General features: G+C 40.5%; 1 protein-coding gene across 1 annotated transcript; it reads right to left on the bottom strand.

Moving 5' to 3' along the window:
• Positions 1-6,401: 6,401 nt before the first annotated feature.
• LOC136209820 (thioredoxin-like protein AAED1, chloroplastic) lies at positions 6,402-8,520 on the bottom strand. Its single transcript, XM_066001419.1, has 4 exons — positions 8,166-8,520; positions 7,750-7,881; positions 7,623-7,668; positions 6,402-7,486 (listed from the first exon to the last, which is right to left on the bottom strand). The coding sequence occupies exons 1-4, from the start codon at positions 8,207-8,209 to the stop codon at positions 7,385-7,387; spliced, it is 324 nt and encodes a 107-aa protein (XP_065857491.1). The 5' UTR covers positions 8,210-8,520; the 3' UTR covers positions 6,402-7,384.
• Positions 8,521-23,412: the final 14,892 nt, after the last annotated feature.

Raw genomic sequence — 23,412 nt, 5'->3', positions numbered from 1 at the left:
AGTGAATTACCAAATTCACATGGTCATCGGGGTCCATGAAAAATATTGTATTATTATAAGCTTTATTTATTTTATTTAGGCTTAAGGTGTTATTGAGCTCCTGATCTATTCAAAATTTTATCATTTGGCCTATGATCTGTTATTCGGTCACATTTGGCTCCTGAACTATCCAAATTGGTGAAATTTCACCCAATTTATATGGAGACTTGACAAAACCATTATTCCCCTTCATATGTAATGATATTTTGACATATGAGCTTGATATGTCACACATCTTGAAGTTTCTTTGTCACATAAACTCTTTTATGTTAAAATAATTTTTTTTTTTTTTGAGGGAAAATTAAACTTTATTAATCAAATCGGGCCATATCCTGTAGTAGAATATTGCCAATAAATACAGGAGCTATACTATGAACGAAAGAATTAGCATAGGAACGGGCATTACGTGCTAATGCATGCGCTGCTCCATTCGCTAACCTTGAAATATAAACCACCGAGCAATTCGGATAGTTTTGAAAAAATAATCTAGCATAATCAACAACCTCTGACCCATACTCAGTGATATCTCTTTTTCCTTTCCGAATGTTATCCACAACCTCTTTAGCATCAGTTTCAAATTTCACACGAGTATGCCCAAGTGCCAAGACCCAGTCAATGCTCATTCTGAGTGCAAGAATTTCTGCCATCTTAACAGACACGCTTCCATACCTAATCATACTTCTCGCTCCTTTATACTCCCCGGACTCATCCCTTAAAATCGCCCCTGCTCCAAATTTCCCTTCCTCAAAAAATTGAGCTGCATCAATGTTGCATTTCAAATAACCCTCTCTTGGCCTAACCCATTTAATTCTTTGAATATTTCCCTCAAGCCCAATCTTATTCCTTAATCCCAAAGACCCATCCCATATCTCCCTCCCTCTACTCAAAAGCTGCACTTCCCTACCCCTGCTTTCCCTAACACCGCCATCCCCAGCATCTCCCTCCTCTCTCCTAAGATTTGACCCACCCTGCTCCCCCTCCACTAATTCTTCCATTCCACCAATTCCTAACCTTTCCCCATTTCTATCCCTTTCCACTTCTCTGCTTCCTCCACTTCTTAACTCACCACGCGCCCTCCTCTCCATTTCCACTAGATTAGAGCTTATCCCATTTTCCCTCTCACCATTAACATTAATTAACCCGCCCCTTTGTCCCTTCCCATAGTCCGATTCTTCTATCCCACCCCCATTTCCACTCTCTCCAATTAAATCATATAACCCACCGCTTGACCCCCTCCCTCTAACCATTTCTTCAATTCCGCCCCCTTGCCCCCTTTCTCCATTAATTCCACCTTCAGCCCCTCTTCTCTCCCCTACACCTCTTTGCTCGACCTGTTGGTTTCTATCCTCTACCTTGAGTCCTCTCCTCTTCGTGAATTCCATTCGGGCAGCTTCCCATTCCCCAATCATTTTTTGTGCGGTACAGACTACTTCCCTTGCCTCTCTACTTTTGTTATTCCAACATTTATCATTCCGGGCTTGCCAAATTGCCCAAAGTATTGCAGCATTTATCCTAATCACTTCCACTCTTGCTATACTGCACATGTGGATTACCCAATCCTCAATCCACTCCCATTCTTCTCCCGGTGATTCCAGACCTGCAACGGACCAACATTGCCTTGCATACTGACATCCAGCAAATAGGTGCCACCCATGCTCGACATCATTTGGGCACATCAGACATGTTATAGGGGTATTCACTCTTCTGACTGACAGCTTCATCCTATACGGTAAGACACCCGCCATTAGCCTCCAGAGGAACATTTTAAGCTTCGGAGGTAAGTGCTGCTCCCATAATCTTTTCCAACCCCCATTCTCTTCTACTTCATCTAAATTCTGTGTTACAAGTCTATATCCAGATTTTGAAGAATAAATGCCATCCTTGGTATAGTGCCAAATTAGTCTATCTTCCCTCCTCCCATTCGATACTACCATTTTATTAATTTCTTCAGCGACATGTGCACTAAACCAGGATTGGATCTTCTCTTGGTTCCATAATTTAGTGCCTGGTATAAATAACTCATCTACCCGCGCCTCCCTATTGCTCTCGTTTCCGGGTAACCCAGCCTTGAAATTCTCAGTACCCCAAATCCACGGATCCTTCCACACCTCGATCTGGTCTCCTTTCCCGATATTCCATCTAATTCCTTTCTTCAAGCAATCAATTGAACTCCACACGCTCCTCCAAACAAAACTAGGATTAGTGCCTAATTTGGAGGATAGGAAAGACTCCCTAGCATAATATTTTGCTTTGAACATTCTGCCAACCAAACTGTGTGGTTCATCAATCAGCTTCCATCCTTGCTTTCCCAATAAAGCCATATTAAAACTAAGTCCCTGAATCCTAGCCCGCCTTCACCTTTCTGTTTACATAGTTTCCTCCATTCGAACCAGTGAATTCGCTTACTACCATCATCCTTCGTACCCCACCAGAATGAGTTCATCATCTTTTGAAGTTCATCACAGACAGTCTTAGGTAGCAGGAATGTGCTCATACAGAATGTAGGGAGAGCTTGTGCCACAGATTTGAGTAGAACCTCCTTTCCTGCAGTAGATAGGAACCGGAAGGTCCAGTTGCTGAATCTTTTAGTCAGTTTCTCCTTTAAGAACCCAAAAATTGCTCTTTTAGACCTGCCTATAAGCGATGGTAATCCTAGATACCGCCCAGTATCAAGAGGCGCCTGAACTTGTAGGATTCCCTTCAACGTTTCTCTCAAATCATCCTTTATATTAGAGCTAAAGAATACCCCTGATTTATTCAAATTAACGGCTTGCCCTGAAGCCTGTTCATAATCTGTAAGCAGCTCTTTAACCTTTCTGCATTCATTTTCTGAAGCCTTAAAAAATAGAAAACTATCATCAGCAAAAAATAGATGGGACACCCGTGGTGCCCCATTACAAATTCGGCTGCCTGTGATATCTCCCACCTCTTCTGCTTTCGATAACAGTTGTGATAAGACCTCCGCACAGATTATAAATAGATATGGTGACAGCGGGTCACCCTGTCTTAACCCTCGCCTAGGATATATAGGCCCCACCAGCCTATCATTCACTGTAATAGAATACTTCACAGAGTTGACGCACAGCACTATCCAATTTACCCATTTTTCGCAAAAACCCAATCTAATCATTGTTTGCTTCAAGAAACCCCAATCCACTCTGTCATAGGCCTTACTAATATCAATCTTCAATGCGACATTTCCTTCTTTGCCTCTATTCTTTCTTTTCATGTAGTGAATTGTTTCAAAGGCAATTTGCACACTATCAATAAGTGACCTTCCAGGGACAAAAGCTGATTGACTCTCAGATATAATATTTGGTAAGATCACTTTTAACCTATTTGCAAGGACCTTTGCAATTATTTTATACAAAACATTACATAAGGATATAGGTCTCAAATCAGTCATTTTCCCGGGGTTGTCACACTTAGGGATCAGTGTTACAATTGTATCATTCAAATTGGGTGGGAACTCACAATTATTTAACCAACTCACACAAGCAGAAAAAATATCCCTTCCAATTAAGGGCCAGAAATGTTGGAAAAAACCAGGATTCAGTCCATCAGGACCTGGGGATTTCTCTGGGTGCATTTGGAAAATTGCCTCAGTAAATTCCTCGAATGTGAATTCAGTCACCAGTTGATTATTCATGTATGTTGTGACCTTCTCTCTCAGCCCATCTACGTTTCTAAGTCCCCCTGCACTTCCTTCATTAAACAGCTTCTTAAAATAGTTTTTGACTATCTCCTCCATACCTGCTGCATTAGTTATTTCCTCGTCTCTCTCATTTATCAAGCTTTCGATTCTGTTCCTCTGTCTTCTGGCATTTACATTTGCATGAAAAAATTTCGAGTTTGTATCTCCAGCAGCTAACCAAAAGACCTTCGCTCTTTGCCTCCAGTACGTCTCCTCTTGTTCCAGTAACATGTTTAGTCTCCTCTTTGCTTGTAAATACATTTCAATGGAAACTCTATCAACTTTATCTCGCAGACCTTCCAGTTGTCTTTTACATGCCTCAATTCTTCCCCTGAACCTTCTTCGAAATTGACGACCCCATTCATCCATCTCCAGACTACAAGCCGCCATCCTTCCCAACACTGTCGCTCCTCTATTCCTATCCCAACAGCCCCGAACAAGCTCATCAAAACCACCTTCCTGTATCCAGGCTTCCTTGAATCTGAACCTCTTCCTGACCTTACTTTGTTCCCTCTCCTGAAGAGTAATCAGCAATGGTGAGTGATCCGAGTATGTTGCCACTACATTCGTTACTTTGTATCCCGAGAACTTGCTACACCAGTCGCTGGACCTAAAAGCTCTATCCAGTTTCTCTCTGACCCAGTGCTGAGTCCCTTTCCCCCTTTCCCAAGTGAACTGGCTACCACCCATTCTTAATTCGAATATATTACTGTCCCGAATTGCCTCAGCGAACTGATTTATCAATTGTGTCGGATAATGTGGCCCACCAGCCTTTTCATTCTGGTTTAGAATGCAGTTAAAGTCCCCACTTACCAAACATGGTAGAGAACTACAAGCCGCCAGATTTCGTAATAGATCCCAGGATTCCTTATGTCTATTTCGATCAGCGTACCCATAAAATCCCACAAACCTCCAAGCATCAGTGCACCCCTCTCTAACAGTAGCCTCAATATGGTGATCCAAGAAGGATTTTATGTCCACCATATCTTTGACTTTCCACAGCAACGCAAGACCCCCACTGTGTCCCCTCGCATCCACTACAAAACATCCTTCAAAATGAAGTTTCTTACTCAACCCTTCAACTCTTTTTTTATCTACAAGTGTCTCCATAAGAAACACCATTGATGGGATGTGAGCCATTAATAACTCACTCAAAGATCGAACTGCCCGGGGGTTTCCCAGACCCCGACAGTTCCAGCTTAGACAACTCATGACTCTCGGCGGACCTGCTCCTCAGATCAATGGCTAAATGTGACCAAATAACAGGTCAAGAGCAAAATAACAAAAATTTGGATAGATCGAGAGTCAAATAATGGTTTAAGCCTTTTATTTATTGCGATTTTTTAAGTTTAATGGATGAAATCTTGTTGTCTCAATTTCAGTGTCTCATTCCATGCCTCTCTCACAAAAAATGGTCCCTATTTAATTAAAATAATATATTTTAATAGCTAAAGGGACCCACACAATAAAAATGGCCACTTTTTGTGAGATGTACATGGAAGGGGACACTGAAATGAGGACACAAATTTTCTTCCAAGTTTAATATTATTATTTCAGTTCAGTTTACTTAATTTCAGTAAAAAAAGAACATGGTCTTACTCATTTTTATGTTATTTCTATGTCTATAACATAATTATCGAAAGAACAAGGTTTTGTTGCGTTTAATAAAATTTTCATTTTTATTTTTTTATTTAGATTATTTTTATTAATTTTTGTAATAAATTTTTTATTTCATAATTTATTTGTCGGTTAATTTAAAACATGTCCATATTAAACATTTTAAATACTAACAGCAACAGTTCAGTATAATTTTACCAAAACACTAATAACAAACAGCTCTTAGATAATAGCTGAACCAAACAGACCCTTAATATCGTACAATAAATTAATATCATTTATCTTGTAATAAAATGATTTTGATTTTAGGAAACATATCTCAAGACTTTCGCATGCCTAACAAGTTTAAACTGGAATTCTACTAATTATCACAAACCTAGTTGCTTTTGTTCGTTCCTGCTACGATAATTTTGTGAACTAAGATTATGTTTAAAACATTGTTTGAAAAATTGCAAGAGCAATTTTAGTGGCAACATTGGCAAGTTAATCCAATTTCAAACCGATATTATTATAATAGCATATTTTATTCCATATTTTTGTATTAGTTGTCTATAAGTTAATTGTAAAAAAAGATTTCACATTTAAAAATAGAATTGAAAATTAATATAGAATAAATTTTTAAAAAATATTTTGATTTCTTTGATACAACTCGTAAAAAGTATAGAATAAATTTTTAATTTTTTTTAAAACATTGCACGTCTATTCATACAGTTATAATCTATTCTTAATAAGTAATAAAATGATGCATATGAAGTGTAAATGAACGATTCATGACTGAAAAAACAATTTTATAAATTATTTCTCAAATTAATCCAATGGTTTAATTGTATAGAGGCGGTTTAAGCCTCCTCTAGGTCATTTTTTTCAAAAATTATTTTTTGTTTTATATATAATAATTGAATACTTTTCATAATAAAATATATAATTATAAAAATATATTTAATAATCCCCATTCAATCAACTAAATTTTTAATCCAAAGATTGAGAATGAAGTGAGTTTTCATTTTTTTATAGAACATATCCAATATTTGTCAAATAAGAACTCAAACTAATAAAATGTTTTAAGAATAAGAACTAAAACTAATACATGGGAGCTGCCTCTATTGTTGGAGCTAGCTACAGAAAGTGATCACATTAACAAAATTCTCCCCCAAAAAAGATAAAAAAGACTGACAAGGAAAGACAATGGCCCTATTTGGCAAATAACTCTTAGCTAATTAAGTTGATTATGTAAACTTGTTTGGTAAAACTTAGCTAATTACTGATAGTTGTTTGTGTAAAATGACAAATAAGGACATAATAAAACTTTTGTGGTGGGGTTAAAGGATAATAATTAGAGGTAAAGATGTCCTGTAAAAGAGATGGACCAATAAACTAACTAAAAAAGCTCCTAGAACTCAAAATTATCTTTTTGAATACAATAAGCTCTTTTAAAACTCTCTTCAACACACACCACTACTAGAGGTTTCATATATTTCATCAGTTTTAACTATTTGAATGGAAGTATACCCATAATGTTCTCCACTTGTATGATTTTAACTATTAGAATGGGAGTATACCCATAACACATATTATTATCGTCTATGATACTCGGACTCTTCAGTTTGGCTGCCATACCAGTGTCGACACGATATGACACTGACATTGGTATAAAATCTGTGTTTGACACGATTGAAGAACATAGGATATGGATTTTTTTTTTAGAGCAGTTTATTCTCTTTAAAGAATTTGAAGCATAAAAAACAAACAATTAAGTCTCTTTAATTCTCTAACTCTTTCCCTTCCCTCCTAAACCCTAATTGCTCCTACAGTCTAAAATCTTCATCAAGAATAAACAATCCAGTATCCCCATACCCATGTCCAAATTTAGGACAGTATCCCGGTATCCAAAATTTTCAAGCTTGCCATACTGAATACTCGGATCTATACCAGTATCGGATACGAGTTCCCGAGTCCATGTAACATAGATCATCGTACATCAAAAGATGAGTAAAATTGCATTGAATAAACACATAATCTGCCATCAGTAATCTCTTAATGGCAGCAAATATCCATGGCTAAAATATATATATAATATACCTGGTCAACGCTGCCAGGACCAATTAGAACAAGTTCCACTCCTGATGCATCCATGATCTATAAAAAATTTACAGAACTTGAGCTCTGAAATGAAACTTCTTAAACTTCTAATGAATATGCCCAAACAGAAGATAATAAGAAAATTTAATAAAGTCAAAACCATGTAAACCAGTCCTCGGATCATGTCATTTACCTTCTTAGAAGCAAGATAATCAGCGCGTTTCCTGCAGAAGACACAACTGAAAACCAACAGAAAATATAAGATGAATTAATATGCCTAACTAAGCCTCAAATTAGTGCTAAAACAAATCATAATTTACCCAAAATGCCGGGCAAATGCAATAACAGCTTCACGATCTTTCCAGATATCAGAAATTGGGATTCCATACAATTTGGACTCCAATAGGCGTGACAATTCAACAGAGGAAAAATGCAGAGACCCAAACCTGGAACTGAATAGAAACAAAAACAATCCATGGCAGGTTACAATGATTAGAACTGAATTGGAAGTAAACTGAAATTGAATATGAGAACATTGATTATGAGAGAGATTACGAGAGAAAGAGAAAGAGTTGAAGGCAAAATGAAGAAAACTGAATATGAAATTTGATTTAACTAGTATAATTAGCGCTAAAAAAGTACGGTTGTTCCTGATGTTGATTCACCTAAGCAGATATAAATGAGTTGTGACCAGCTCACCACTAAACCAGAACAAAATTGATTATGAAGGATGTACCCTGTAGAACTGGCAAAATGATCTGCCCATGAGCTTTCTTGCATTCAAATATATGGACAAGCTCCTTTAAAAACCATTGTGAATCAGCGTAATTATGTGAGATATAACTTCGCCGGGGAAGAAGGATAAGTTGAATGGCCGTTGAACAGAGAATCATTTTGTGTGGTCGAGATTTCATTTGCTAGGTCTTGAAAATTGGAGCCGGAATTCGGACTCGACATTGTTGTCGGTCGAGAATTGATCAGATTATCAGAATCATCAGCCAGGCAAGAAATGTTGAAGGGATCATATGAAGAGGGAGGATTGAAAGATGAGAGAAGAGGGATACATACAGGAGGGAATGGTCTGGAATGGGTTAGGGTTTTTGATTTGGTTGGCCTAAGCCCAGTCCGAAAATTAATTAAGAAAGTAGTCTCAAAAAGTAGAATAAATACATGAATATCATACTTAAAGAACAAAATTACAACTAAATCATAACACTAAATTTATTTCTTAATTCGTCATTATTTTCTATATATAAAATTTTACGCTATAATTTAAAAATTTTAGACCCCAATTCATAAATCATAAACACTAGAAAATATATTCTAGACTCCTAATTTATAAATTTCAATCTTTAAAATATATTAGTAGTTTGACATAATTCAAAATCATTACTTGATATAATTGTAGATAATTTTTTAAAGGCATTACACTCAAATAGGTCCCTAAACTAAAATTTCAAAATCAATTAGGACCCTAAACTATCAAAATCATTATTTAGGTCTGATGACTAGTGGAGAATTTCCGATAGGTTTCCGTCTCTGCGGGGGCGTCGTTGGGTTCGACGGGGGAAGCTCTGATGCCAAAGTCAGTATAGAAGAACAAGAGGGCAAACTGAATTGACAAAGGGTAAGTGAATGTACCTTGATAGCCTGAGATACAAGTTATATATAGTCATGAAGTTGTAACTTTTAGTAACTAGAAAGTCTCCATTAATGCTCCATTAATGGCGGTTACTGGTTTCCTTTAAGTATGTCGGTTAGCTTATTGATAGCTTATTAATGGTCTTTATTGCGGGATCGGCTCAGCTGTTTCAATAGCGGATTGAATGGTTATGGCGATTCGCCTCACAGGTTCGCCCGCGGATCTCTTGTGGTGAGGTGTTGGTGATCCGCCTGTCGGATCTCTTTGCTCAATACGCCGTGATACTCCGGTATCAGGTGATCAACACGTGGCGTTCTAGGCGAATATCCCTTCTGATCCTTGGGATAATATCACATTGTTATCAGAAGCCCCCCTAAAGTTCCTTTAAAGTCCTTTAGGGCTTTTGAGCTTCTTCGCGCGCCGTCATGATTACCTGCATTAATGGTCACTCTGTTCGATACCAATCGATGGGTGACACGTGTTGTGGGCACGCCGTACGAGAAAAGAGAAAACGCCTCCTTCCTTCCTCTCTTTCTCTTTCTTCCTCATTTGTTCTTCTCTTCCATTTTTCTTTGCGCTTTCTTTGCCCAGAGTTTTTCCCGGAGTTTCAGAGTCCTCCAAGCTTTTACTTTCATGTAAGTTCATCTTTTTCATTCTATTTTTTCTGAATGTTTAGGAGCTCTTCTTCATCCTCCGAATCGACCTTCGAACTTTTTAATTTGACATCTTCCTCTGAAATCGTAGTTAGCTGGACTACTTCTTCATCGGAAAATTCTTATTCTTCCGAAGATACAGTTAGCTCTAATTTAGCTGAGTTGTGTAACTCGGCGCGAAATAGTGGTCGAACTCGCTTAAGTAGAATTCAAAACCTTTCCGTCCCCGTTACTGGTACTGCTCCGGCAATAGATTTTAGGCGATTTTCCGGGATGGTGGCTTCTTCTTCTGCCCCGTCTAGGAAAAAGGCGCCTCGTGCGGAGTCTACTCCATCTCGCATGAGCGCCGCGGATCTGGCGAGTCGCTTTCCATGGATAAATAACTATAAGACCCAGTTGGCGGCTGCCCATCAACGACCTGCCTGTCCGCCAAGTGGATATCTGTCTGTATATAGTAGTCATGTAGAAAGAGGGTTCCGACTTCCTTTTCCAAAGATGATGGCGGACATCCTTGCTTATTTTGACATCATTTCCAGCCAATTACATCCAAATGGCTGGTTAGATCTGGCTTTAGATTGCTACTTAGCTTCAAACTTAGGGGTAGTGTGCACCCCTCGTGTCTTTCGATCGTTTCATAAACCGTCAAAGCGAAAGTCTGAGTCTTTCCTCACTTTTGTAAAGTTTGGAGTATATTCACCGTTTAGCGGCAAGATGTCCAACGTCCATCTTTGGGACGAAAAATTCTTCTATGTAAAGATAAAAGAGGGCGAGTCTTTAGGCTTTCCATCGTTTTGGAATGCCAAACCTCTGCATATGGCGGGAGACATGCACATATTGACAGATAGTGATGAGGTAGTGGCGGAACTCATGAAGAATGTCAAGGCGGATGCTTGGACATACGCTGACGCCTTGGACTTCATGATGAATGACATTCCTTTGATTCGCCAAGAAGGGGACAAGTTCATTTACTCAAAGTTTGCACAATTTGATCAAGGTAACTTTGTTTTTTCTTTGAACCTTGATTACTTTATTGTTCTCTTTGTCAGGGGTTTATCTAAGGCCAATCACACTCTTGTAGAGATGTGCAAGAAACTGAAGGAGGATGAGGCTCGAAATAAAGGGCAGGCAGCGGATCCCCAAAAGAGTGCAGGGAAACGTCCTGCTGATACAATGGCCGACCCGCCTCTGAAGAAGAGGAATCCTACAGCTTCCGGCGGATGAAAGTTTATGGCGGATGCCATGAAATCCGTAATGCCCTTGGTGGAGAAGGAACAAGTAAGCTGTTTTTATCTTTTCCCTTTTGCCATATTTTGAATCTAAGTTCTGACCTTCCCATCTTTGTGCAGATGGCGAAGCCTGACCTGGGCGGTTACTGGTTCGCCAAACATAGTATCAAGGGATCTTTGGAGAATGAGTCTGTCATCAATGACCTGGACGAGGCTCTTGGTCAGCTGGGCGAGGTGCAAACGAGCCAGAACCAGATCCCAAGATCAGCCCATGTCCAAATGGGAAAAACGGAGCTTCTAACGGTAAGTTCCCTCTGTCATTTTGCTATTTTTTGGATGAATGAGTGATCTCCTTTGGGGAGAGTTTTACTATTGTTCTTTCGTTTGAATGGACTGTTTGCATTGACAGATGTATACTCGCTTGCGCGCCATGGAGGCGGAGCTCCTTCAAGGTGTGGCGGATAAGGCCACTGTAGAAAAGTTGGAGAAAGAAGTTGCTGATGCTAACGCGAATGCCGCGTCCGCCATTGCCCTCAAGGATGCCGAAATCCAGAAGTTGAAGGAAAAGATCGAAGCAGATGCTAAGGAGCATGAGGATGCCTTAGCAGACGCTGAATTCATGGCAGGGGAGCAAGCTTTATTTTATGGCGAATGGATCATGGCGTATGTCCAACTGGCGTATCCTGAGATTGATTTTACAGATCCGGAGTTCGCCGTTCCCGACCCGGATGTCGTCCTCAAATATCACAAAATCTCGGATGTCAAGGATTACATCCGTGATCATGTTCGAAAATGGATGAAGGGATCCGCCAAAGAAAGCAAACCTCTCGCCAACCTTAAACCCGTGGACCTCGATGAAATGCCTTCGAAGACAAGTGACCAGAGTGAGGAGCTAGTAACCAATAGCACTATTCCTCTAGGAGGAATTATCTCTGTTGAGCAGGAAGCCCCACTGGAGGGCGTATCTAGTGTTGTAGAGAAGGAAGCCCCTTTGGAGGGCGCATCGGGAAAAAAAATGCTAAGGAGGATGCTCCTATTAATGTGTAGCTTTGTTTGTAAAACTTAAGTACAGTTTGTTAATCCTTGCTATTATCTATTTTACTTTTACGTTTGCGTAAGTAAATTTATAGGCTTTCAGGATTTGTTTTGAAGTAGGTGGCCAGCCATACTCCATTGTGCGAACCTTTGTGAAGGTTTGAAGCTATTTTATTCCTTTAGAGGAAGTTAAGCTGCCTTAGGGATCGTCTTGCTACCTATCTTTGAGATGAATCGATCCGCCCTTAGGACTTGTGAACCCTTCTTTGGGAAGGATGTAAGAGAGTGTAAAGGTCTCGCGTCCGAGAGATGTTTTAACTCTATCTCTAATGGTGGTCATTTAAGAATTGATCCGCCTATGAGATTGATCTCCTATCTTTGAGGAGAAAAAGTAGCTATGTGATAGCAGTACTTTTTGGTGTGGGAAGCATTGGGTGCCCCCCTTCTTTTTTAGACTGAAATATTTATATTGCTGCAAGAAAATACTTAAAAAGAATATTGACAATAGAACAATTGCTTTTTATTGATTGGAGATATGCTTTATTACAGCAAGCGGGTCTTATATGTGAGCCTCATTAAAACCTTTAATAAGAAAAACCTCATGGGAAAAAAGCTTACTAAATGGAAAAGAGTACTCAAGACCTTGTTTACATTCTATTTTCTGGCGAAATATTTGCGGAGATTCCATGTACGTGGCAGTGTATTTCCCTCCATGTCTTGAATTTTAAATGTGGCGAATCCAATCTTGTCCACTATTCGATACGGGCATGTCCAGGTGAGTCCTAGCTTTCCCTTCCCTTCTTTAGATTGGATTTTGTCTGCCTTGCGGAGCACGAGGTCTCCCACATTCAAGTCTACAAGCTTAGCATTTTTGTCATGATAAGCTGCGATCCGCTGCTTGTATGCCGCCATGCGTACATATGCCTTTTCTCGCCTTTCTTCCACTTGATCAAGACTTTCTTTCAGTCTTTGACTGTTTTCATCCTCGCAATAGAATGCAACTCTGTCACTTGGGACCTGTATTTCGACTGGGATTACAGCTTCCACGCCATGAGAGAGAGCGAATGGTGTTTCGCCTGTGGCCGTTCTGGGAGTAGTGCGATACGCCCATAGGACGCTCATTAATTGATCCGCCCATTTCTTGTCATGCTCCCCCAATATTTTCTTTATTCCCTTTACAATCGTCCGATTTGTGACTTCGGTCATACCGTTGGATTGAGGATAGTAAATGGAGGCGAATCTGTTCTGAATGCCCAATTGTGCGCAGAAAGTTTTGAACTCTCCACAGTTGAATTGCATTCCATTGTTAGTGATAATCGTGTGGGGAACTCCATACCTTCCCATGATATTGTCTTTGACGAACTCTGATAGGGGTCAAAAACCCATATCTTTGGGTACGGTTTTAGGACGGGTTTTAGGATTATTTAGTTAATAAGCGAGCATTTCTCGCATTTAAATGCTTTTGTGTGAGTTAGTTAGGAATTGGAAACGTTTTATTTATTTTCCGTTGTTTAGGCTCGTTTTATGACCAATTTAGGCAATTACGGCCAAAATAGCATGCACAGTATAATTCCGTTATCTTTTGAAGCTAATTGGTCCGTCAAAAGTCGCACCAAACGAAGCGTTTGCTCAAAATAAGCGATTGGCGGGTCAATTTAGCCTTTGGACTAATGTTATCTGGAGTTTCTGTACATGCGCAGGTATAAGTTCGGACGAAAAAGGCATCGACGGCAGTCGGCAAGCACACGGGGGCATACCGGGCAAGAATGCTCGACGAGCAGGCCATGCCTGCTCGACGAGTAGGCCACCAGAGGCCTGCTCGGGCGAGCAGGATGCCTGCTCACCGAGCAGGCCGCCAGAAGCCTGCTGGCCGAGCAGGGCGCTGCTCGTCGCGAGTAGCGCCTGCTCGCCGAGCAGCTCGCCCTGCTCGGCGAGCAGACCTGAGGGAATTGGTCAAAAAGACCAATTCCGCCCCCACGATGCCACGACGGACCCCACGACTTCCTACCTGCATAAGGACACGAAAATAGGTCAAAAAGAGGGCCGAGGCACGCCTATAAATAGAGTTTTTCCAATGTAAATTAGTATCTTTCATTATTTGTAAATTATCTTAGCTTTCCCCTTGAATATCCTCTCCATCTCCTCCATCTTCATCAACCTCCATTGAAGCTCCTTCAAAGATGTTCTCGAGGAATATTCAAGGTCCGTCCTTAAGACCTAGGAAGCCGATTGCAGAGTAGACAGGTTCCTTGAAAGGGATATTCGTATCTCCTTTTACTTTTCCTTGTTTTTACTCTTTGATACAGTCTATGAATCATAGGCTAATTGTATCCTGTGACATTATCATTCATCTTTAATAATATTTTAGGTCTTACTTTGTTCTATGTTTAATTGTTTAATCTTTGTCTTACGCTTTATTCAATTGGTTTAACTCATTCAAAAGCCCCAAAATCGAGTAGGCACATATTGTGAGCTGAATCTGACCTAGTCAGAGCCTATGAGATTGACGACCTCTTAGTTGATTAAGCCCAAATTGCTGAGCCTTAGACCTAGTTTCGGCCTTACAAGGGAATCACGCACTAGGAACTTCAGGAGGGTAAGTAGTGTTAATCGCCTTGAATACAAGTGACTTAGATTAGGTTTTTAATCAATAGACCTAATAACCTAACCTCATTATTATCGTTCATACCATGTTCCTTCGGGTAATTGCATTAGTGAAAGATCAATTAGGAGTAGTTTAACTTAATTAGGCGTAGAATAACTTAGTTAGAACTAGATAACTTAGCTAGGAGTAGCATAATTCAACCTAGGAGTAGATTAACTTAATCAAAACCAATTCAAACCCCACAAAGCCTAGATAACACTTGAGACCTAGTAATTCGATACTTGTGGTAAATAAGTCCTGTGGATTCGATACCTGGACTTTCCAGATTTATTACTTGATAACGACGGGGTACACTTATCCCTTAGTGAGTCTTCTTCACCGAAGGTGCATCAAGTTTTTGGCGCCGTTGCCGGGGATTTATTTCTTCTGCAATATCGAACCAAAGGTCGATTTGTTAGTTTAGGCATTCATTGTGAATACCTTTGTTTATATCATTTATACTTGTCTATATATATACTTGTTTATAATCATGATACTTGTTCATACGTATCTATATCGTTTATACTTGTTTATATATACTTGTTTATAAGAATCATACTTGTTTATACTTACGCTTGTTTATATTCGTTTATACGAACATGTATTTATACTTGTCAACTTCATCTATACGTATCTATATGTGCCTGCTTATACCGTTTTGTACTTGTACACTCCTATACTTATATATGTTCATATACATACTTGTTTATCTTTACTAGTCTGTGCCATGTACATCAACCCATATTTGTCAATATAAACCAATACTTGTACAAAGCTGTGCAACCTTGTATAATGTGTATAATTTTCTTTCCGCTTTCATTTATTTCTGTATTTATCCCTTCTCAGCGTATGCCTACGAGATCAGCGAAAATACCGTGTGTCCCTCTTAACCCTGAACTTGAACGTACTCTTCGCAGGAGCAAACAAATCGGAAAGTTGAAGCAAGACGAGATCATCGAGCCTATCAAGATGACTGACAATGAACGGAACAATGAACGGAATACTGAGAACACCGGGCCAGAAAATGACACTCGTCTGATGAGTGAGATCCTGGCACCACACCGGCACCAGCATTTGTCCGGCATTGCCGCTCCAAATATTCCGGCTAATACATACGAAATCAAGTCTGGTATAATTCACTTGATCCAACAGACCGGACTGTTTGGAGGAGAAGCACATGAGAGCCCGAATGATCATCTGGATCGCTTCCTAATGTGCGTAGACACCGCAAGAACAAATGGGGTTCCCCAAGATGCTGCTAGGCTGAAATTGTTCCCGTTTTCTCTGACTGGGCAAGCTTTGGAATGGCTGAGAACACTGGAGCCTGGATCAATCACGACTTGGGCAGGGTTGGAGAAGGAATTCTTGTCCTACTACTTTCCTCCCTCGAAGATAGCAATGCTCAGGGGTGAGATCACATCCTTCCACCAACCCGAGCACGAAGCGCTCCACACAACTTGGACCCGATTCAGAAAAATGCTGCGCATGTGCCCTCATCATGACATACCCAAGCATCAATTGGCGAGCGTCTTCTATCACGGACTGACACCCACCAACAGAGCTATTGTAGACTCTGCAGCGGGTGGAGATTTGTTTAGGAAGACAGCAACAGAGGCATATGACATGATTAATGAGCTGGCCAGAAAGAGTGTGCAGTGGCAAGAACAGAAGCTCGTTGGCCCCACAAGGCAGCGGGTATTTGCTGTGGAAGAACAAGAACAAAATTCGAGTGTTGCGGATATAAGTAGGAAGATGGACGTCCTGTTGGCTCAATTCAGCCAACGTCCCACCTGTGTGCACTGTGGCGGCGACCATCATGGAAAGGAATGTCAAGCAGGTAGCCCTTTCGCTGGAGACGGGATGGAGATGGTCAATTACGTTGGGGGACAGCCGAGGTACAACCAGAACTATAACAACTACAACCCCAACAACCACAACTCCTACAACAACAGCAACAACTACAGGAGGCCTCAGCACCCGAACTTATCTTACGGGAATTCAAATCAGAATGTGCTTCGACCTCCTAGCGGTTTTGTTCAGGAGCATAGAGATCAGGGGCTTGGCATGCCCCCATATCAACAGCAGAATCAAGGTCCAATGCAACCTCCTAAGGAATCTGACGAGGTGGTCACTCTTTTGAAGGAGATCTCGGCTAGGCTTGCCAACAATGAAGCCTTCTGCAAAGATTTGAGCAATCAGGTAGCTCAGATCAATAGGGACAGGCAGGAAAGGCCACAGGGTTCTCTCCCAAGCACAACGGAGAAGAATCCAAAGATCCTGAGAAAGGATTGAGTAAGGGGGAGAAATCGAGTTCTCCTTGGTTTAAATTCAAAGCTTGAACAATTTACTTCTGCATTTCCTTTTCTTTTATTTTTGTTAATTTTGGTTGTTGAATTTTAATCTCATTTTTCCTTTTTTTTATTTTGTCAAGCTTTGTTCCCCCATACTTTGTTATATAAAAAAAAAACGAATTTCGCCCAACCCGGACGAGTTAGGCACTGCCCAGCTCGCTGGGATGGTCGGCCGAGCCAGTCAGCTTGGCCAACATGGGCTGTTCGGGATTTTAAAATCCCGAACCCAAAAAAAAAGAGAAGGAAGAAAGAAATAAGACAAGAAAAATAAGAAAAGGGGGGGGGGATGACTCATCATCCCCTTCCCCACCTTCTTCTTCCCTTCTCTCTTTCTTTCTTTTTTTTATTTCATTCTTTCTTTCTTCCTTTCTTCCTCTCTTTCCCTTTCAAAACCTAACCCCCCAAATCCACCATACTAACCCGAATTCAAGATATAAGGTATGAATCTTTACCCATTTTTGATTTCTAACATGTTTCTAGGCTTAGATTTTAGCTTAGGGCGATAATTTTTGAGATTTAAGGAAAAACCTAAGTTTTAGGTTTTTCTCTTTTTTCACAAATAAATCTCTTGTTTGCTTTTAATTCTTGATTTCCTTGCAATATATGTTAACATCATGATTAATTTGTGGTTTGGGTGTGATTTCTGTTCTTAATTTGTGAATATTTGGAGAAATTGCTCAAATTGGGTAAAATCTCCATTTTAGCTCAAAGTTCAACTATTCAATTTATAGTTAAAAACTTGCCCATAGAGTTATGAATTGCATTCTTACCATGTTTTAGTCATTGGGCATCTCTAATTTTGCATGAATTTGTGAATTACGGGTAAAACACTTAGGGACCGAATACTTATGGTTTTAGTCCCTAAATTCCTAAACTATGGTTTATGCCTATGAATGGTTTATTTGGGGGTTTATGTTCAAAATTGTAAATATGTCCTAACTTGTCCATTTTTGGTCTATTCCTCAGGAACTATGGGTAAGAAGGGCAAAGCCAAGGTCGTAGTTGAGAATGAAGCCGAGTCTGACATCGAGTTCAGCGATACACTCCAAGCTAAGTATGACCCACCTTTTGGGCTCGTTAATGAACGTGAGGGGGTATTGTATGATAGATTTTCTAAGCAAGAACTTGCCACCCATATAGTTGTTGATCAAACATATTTAGCGTCTATAGGCTTGAAAAAGGATTTCAATGAAATCCTCAAATTCCACGGCTGGTATAGACTAGCCACAAAACTGACCCCAGTTTATCACAACTTCACTATGGAATTTTTGACTACTTGGAAAAAAGAGCTACCCTCGGGCTATGGTAAGCATTCTTTTAGACTGAATGGTAAACCTTACCGTCTCAGTGATACCACACTAGCAGCCCTGATGGGAGTCTATAACAACCCAGAGGCAATCTCAGATTTTGAGAAACCCATGATAAAAGATATGGCCTGGGAACAATTAACAGGCATATCAGACTTTGACTCCCAGACTGCTAGCCCAGTCGCTCTCTTGGACCCACTCCTCAACCTTGTTCACAAGTTTGTGGCTCACAACTTGTTGGGCAAAAACGAGAGCAATAAAGTCTCAAAGACAGAATTGCTCATACTGTGGTGTGTGGCCAACCACAAACACGTGGATAATGTCAAGACCATCTTTGAGGGCTTCTCAAGCCAAACGAGTAGAAAACGCGATTCCCTTGGCCTTGGACACTTAGTTACCAACTTACTTGATAGCCAATTCAAAAATTTGGACATTCAAGAAGTTGCTTTTTACCCTACTCTGCTTAACTCCAAGTTTTTGGGGAGATCTACTTTTTATGAAGTCTTAAACAGGAACCCAACCGGAGGAGCAAGCTCTAGCAGAGGGGGATGAAAAAGAGCACAAATTCCACCACAGCATAGGGACGAGGAACCTGAGGAAGAAGAACCTGTGACAGCAGGAGACCAAATGGAAGACCAAGCACCGGGGACGGAGGCCCAATTCCAAGCCATCAACACCATGATGGCAGAAATGCGAGACCTGAACCTTCGGACATTCAACACTGTTCAACAAATGGACCATCGGTTCACAACCTTCGAACAGAACATGGACCGGAGGCTCACGGGCCTTGAATATGTAGCGTCAGACTACTGCGAGCACTATAACATGCCATGGCCACCTCCCCCGGCCGATCAGTAAGTTGTCTTCTCCACCCTAACTCTTTACACTCGTACTTTATGATTCGTGATGCAATGTTGGAACTTATTGCATATTTTTAGTGTGAGGAGGAGGGGTAGACAAACTTACAAAAATTGTATAATTTTTTTTAATTTTTGTTGCGTCGTGTCTAGTTTAGTTTTGCGTTTTTCGGGTTTTATTTATGTTTTGCATGTTTAGGACCTAAAACCGTGAACCTCCTTCGAATCTAAACTTCGTTATTTGTCCTTGAGGGCTGAGAACCGAATCTAAGATTGCATGACAACTAGTTTAGGTGTAGGACACAATCCTTGTATCTGTAAAAGCATGAGCTAAAGTTTGCATTTAGACCCTACTTTTGAAGAAATGCTAAAATCATTACTTAGGTAGATAACTTAAGAATTGAAGGCATGTGATATTAAACTTGAGTTTGGGGAGAACTAGTAAACACAAAATTGAAACCCAAAGAATTGTGAGTTGAATTTGAGCCTAAGAGCGAACATCAAAAAGCTCTTTTTCTTGACTTTTTTTGTGTGAATGCTTTGACTTGTGGAAAGATTACAGATTTTGCTCCTAATACTGTGTTGAACCTACATGCAATGATTTGAGATGATAAACGATGAAATCAGCCTCATTAGAATTAACCCTTTTCTTTACCTTATTTTCTCTTTTTCATCCACTCTAGGAAGCCCCTTTGAGCCTATATTTTTGTAGTTTATAGATTTTTCTTTCGTTCTAACCTATTTTTGCAAACCACAACTTGGTTTGCTACTTAACACAAAATTTTTGCAAAGCTCAAATTGAGCCTTTGTTTTCTTCTAGCGCTTTATCTTTATTTATGGCATCAAAGTAGCAAGCCAAAAGGCTAAGAAGTGAATGAGCATTACTATCCAAAAGAAAAACAGAAAAAGAAAAGAAAAGAAAAGAGACGAACAAAGAGGGGAGAACTTCGTTCCCCAGTTCTTAAAATCAAAACGTCTCCAAAGAAAAAAAAAGAAAAAGAAAGAAAAAATTTATGAATAAAAAGCTCAGTCACTTCATATTTGCTAAAGCCATTTGAACTTTGTTTTTCTAGCGCTAGAACTATTAACCCTTGTTGTACCTTTAACCCTCTAACCACATTACAACCCAAATTCGAGGCTGTTTTTGATATCATCGGAGTCATATAGCATAGTAGATGAACTCGGATGAACGTGCAAAATCAACGTAATCCTAAGCAAGAACATAAGCCGAGAGTAAACACTTTAGCCACCAAAATTGTGTGAATTGAGTGAACTACCTATGGTGAGGTGTTTTACTTATCGATCCCCTCAAGCTCGTTTAATTGAACATGTGTCCTTTTGCTTAAACCTATGGCCTATGATAATTGAAATGCGGCTTTTGGATATCGTGTCTCTACTTTGTATTTCCGAATGCATGTAATTACAGATGCTCGAAATTGTGTCAAGCACCTAGTCAAACCGGGAGGTTTTCTAGCTTGCTTGTGATTGCGGGTTTAGTTTTTTAGTTTACTTGGGGACAAGTAAAGTTTTAAGTGCGAGGAGGTTTGATAGGGGTCAAAAACCCCTATCTTTGGGTACGGTTTTAGGACGGGTTTTAGCATTATTTAGTTAATAAGCGAGCATTTCTCGCATTTAAATGCTTTTGTGTGAGTTAGTTAGGAATTGGAAACGTTTTATTTATTTTCCGTTGTTTAGGCTCGTTTTATGACCAATTTAGGCAATTACGGCCAAAATAGCATGCATAGTATAATTCCGTTATCTTTTGAAGCTAATTGGTCCGTCAAAAGTCGCACCAAACGAAGCGTTTGCTCAAAATAAGCGATTGGCGGGTCAATTTAGCCTTTGGACTAATGTTATCTGGAGTTTCTGTACATGCGCAGGTATAAGTTCGGACGAAAAAGGCATCAACGGCAGTCGGCAAGCACACGGGGGCATACCGGGCAAGAATGCTCGACGAGCGGGCCTCCGTAGGCCATGCCTGCTCGCCGAAGGCCTGCTCGGGCGAGCAGGATGCCAGAAGCCTGCTCGCCGAGCAGGGCGCTGCTCGTCGCGAGTAGCGCCTGCTCGCCGAGCAGCTCGCCCTGCTCGGCGAGCAGACCTGCGGGAATTGGTCAAAAAGACCAATTCCGCCCCCACGATGCCACGACGGACCCCACGACTTCCTACCTGCATAAGGACACGAAAATAGGTCAAAAAGAGGGCCGAGCCACGCCTATAAATAGAGTTTTTCCAATGTAAATTAGTATCTTTCATTATTTGTAAATTATCTTAGCTTTCCCCTTGAATATCCTCTCCATCTCCTCCATCTTCATCAACCTCCATTGAAGCTCCTTCAAAGCTGTTCTCGAGGAATATTCAAGGTCCATCCTTAAGACCTAGGAAGCCGATTGCAGAGTAGACAGGTTCCTTGAAAGGGATTTTCGTATCTCCTTTTACTTTTCCTTGTTTTTACTCTTTGATACAGTCTATGAATCCTAGGCTAATTGTATCCTGTGACATTATCATTCATCTTTAATAATATTTTAGCTCTTATTTTGTTCTATGTTTAATTGTTTAATCTTTGTCTTACGCTTTATTCAATTGGTTTAACTCATTCAAAAGCCCCAAAATCGAGTAGGCACATATTGTGAGCTGAATCTGACCTAGTCAGAGCCTAGGAGATTGACGACCTCTTAGTTGATTAAGCCCAAATTGCTGAGCCTTAGACCTAGTTTCGGCCTTACAAGGGAATCACACACTAGGAACTTCAGGAGGGTAAGTAGTGTTAATCGCCTTGAATACAAGTGACTTAGATTAGGTTTTTAATCAATAGACCTAATAACCTAACCTCATTATTATCGTTCATACCATGTTCCTTCGGGTAATTGCATTAGTGAAAGATCAATTAGGAGTAGTTTAACTTAATTAGGCGTAGAATAACTTAGTTAGAACTAGATAACTTAGCTAGGAGTAGCATAATTCAACCTAGGAGTAGATTAACTTAATCAAAACCAATTCAAACCCCACAAAGCCTAGATAACACTTGAGACCTAGTAATTCGATACTTGTGGTAAATAAGTCCTGTGGATTCGATACCTGGACTTTCCAGATTTATTACTTGATAACGACGGGGTACACTTATCCCTTAGTGAGTCTTCTTCACCGAAGGCGCATCAAACTCCACCATTCGTTCAGCATGGATGGAGGAGACAGCCTCAGCCTCTACCCATTTGGTGAAATGATCCACAGCTACGATGGTATACTTCCTCTGTCTTCTGGTATGAGGGAAGGGTCCAACTATGTCGATTCCCCAGACCGCAAAGGGTCGACCTTCGATGATGGGCCTTTAAAGATGCTTTGCAGTGTGCGATTCATTTGCGTGAATCTGACAATTATGGCAAGACTCCACAAACTTTTGGGCATCGAGTTCTACTGTAGGCCAATAAAATCCGGCTAACCTGGATTTCTTCAAAATGGAGGCAGATGCCTCATGAGCTCCACATGCACCCTCATGCAACTCTCGGAGGATTTGTTGTCCCTCTTCCGGCACGATGCACTTCAGCCAGGGGTGGCTAAAAGACTTCCTGTATAGGCAATCATTTATCATGGAGAAATAGGCCGCCTTTCTTACTATCCGCCGAGCTTCTTCCTTGTCCAAAGGCAATGTTCCATCTGTTAGATACTGGCGGATTGGCGATCGCCAATCGTTCTCCATAGGCATGAGTAAGGATACTATTTCTGAGGCGAATGCCGGTGCTGTTTTAACCTCAAACGGGCATTGTAGATCCGTCCAATGCTGTTTGCTTGAAGCCATTTTGGCTAGGTGATCCGCCTCTGTGTTGGATCCTCGGGGCACATTGATTAATTCCCATTTGGTGTCTTTGTCTTCGAGGTGATTTAGCAATTTCTTAACTTCTTCAACATATTTGGCAAGAATATCATCTTTGACCTCGAAATTTTTGATCACCTGGTTGACCATCAGTTTGGAATCGCTGTAGATCACGATCCGCTCGGGAGTGATCTCCTTTAGCAGGCGTAGTCCCAATATCAAGCCCTCATATTCAACTGCATTGTTGGTTGCGAGAAAATCCAATTTTGCGGCATAGTGTAGCTTTATATATTGGGGACCTTTGATCACGATACCTATACCTGCGCCTTCTACCGAAGAAGCCCCATTGGTGTACATTGTCCATTCCTCGACTTTAGCCTTGGGAAGATTCACTCCCTCTTCGGTGAATTCATTCACAAAGTCTACCAAGACTTGGCTTTTCAGGGCTGATCGGCTTTCA

The sequence above is a fragment of the Euphorbia lathyris genome, chromosome 10, assembly GCF_963576675.1.
Source record: "Euphorbia lathyris chromosome 10, ddEupLath1.1, whole genome shotgun sequence".
Lineage (NCBI taxonomy): Eukaryota > Viridiplantae > Streptophyta > Magnoliopsida > Malpighiales > Euphorbiaceae > Euphorbia > Euphorbia lathyris.
Note: the sequence above shows the minus strand (reverse complement) of the source record. Positions and strands in the feature narration are given on the sequence as shown.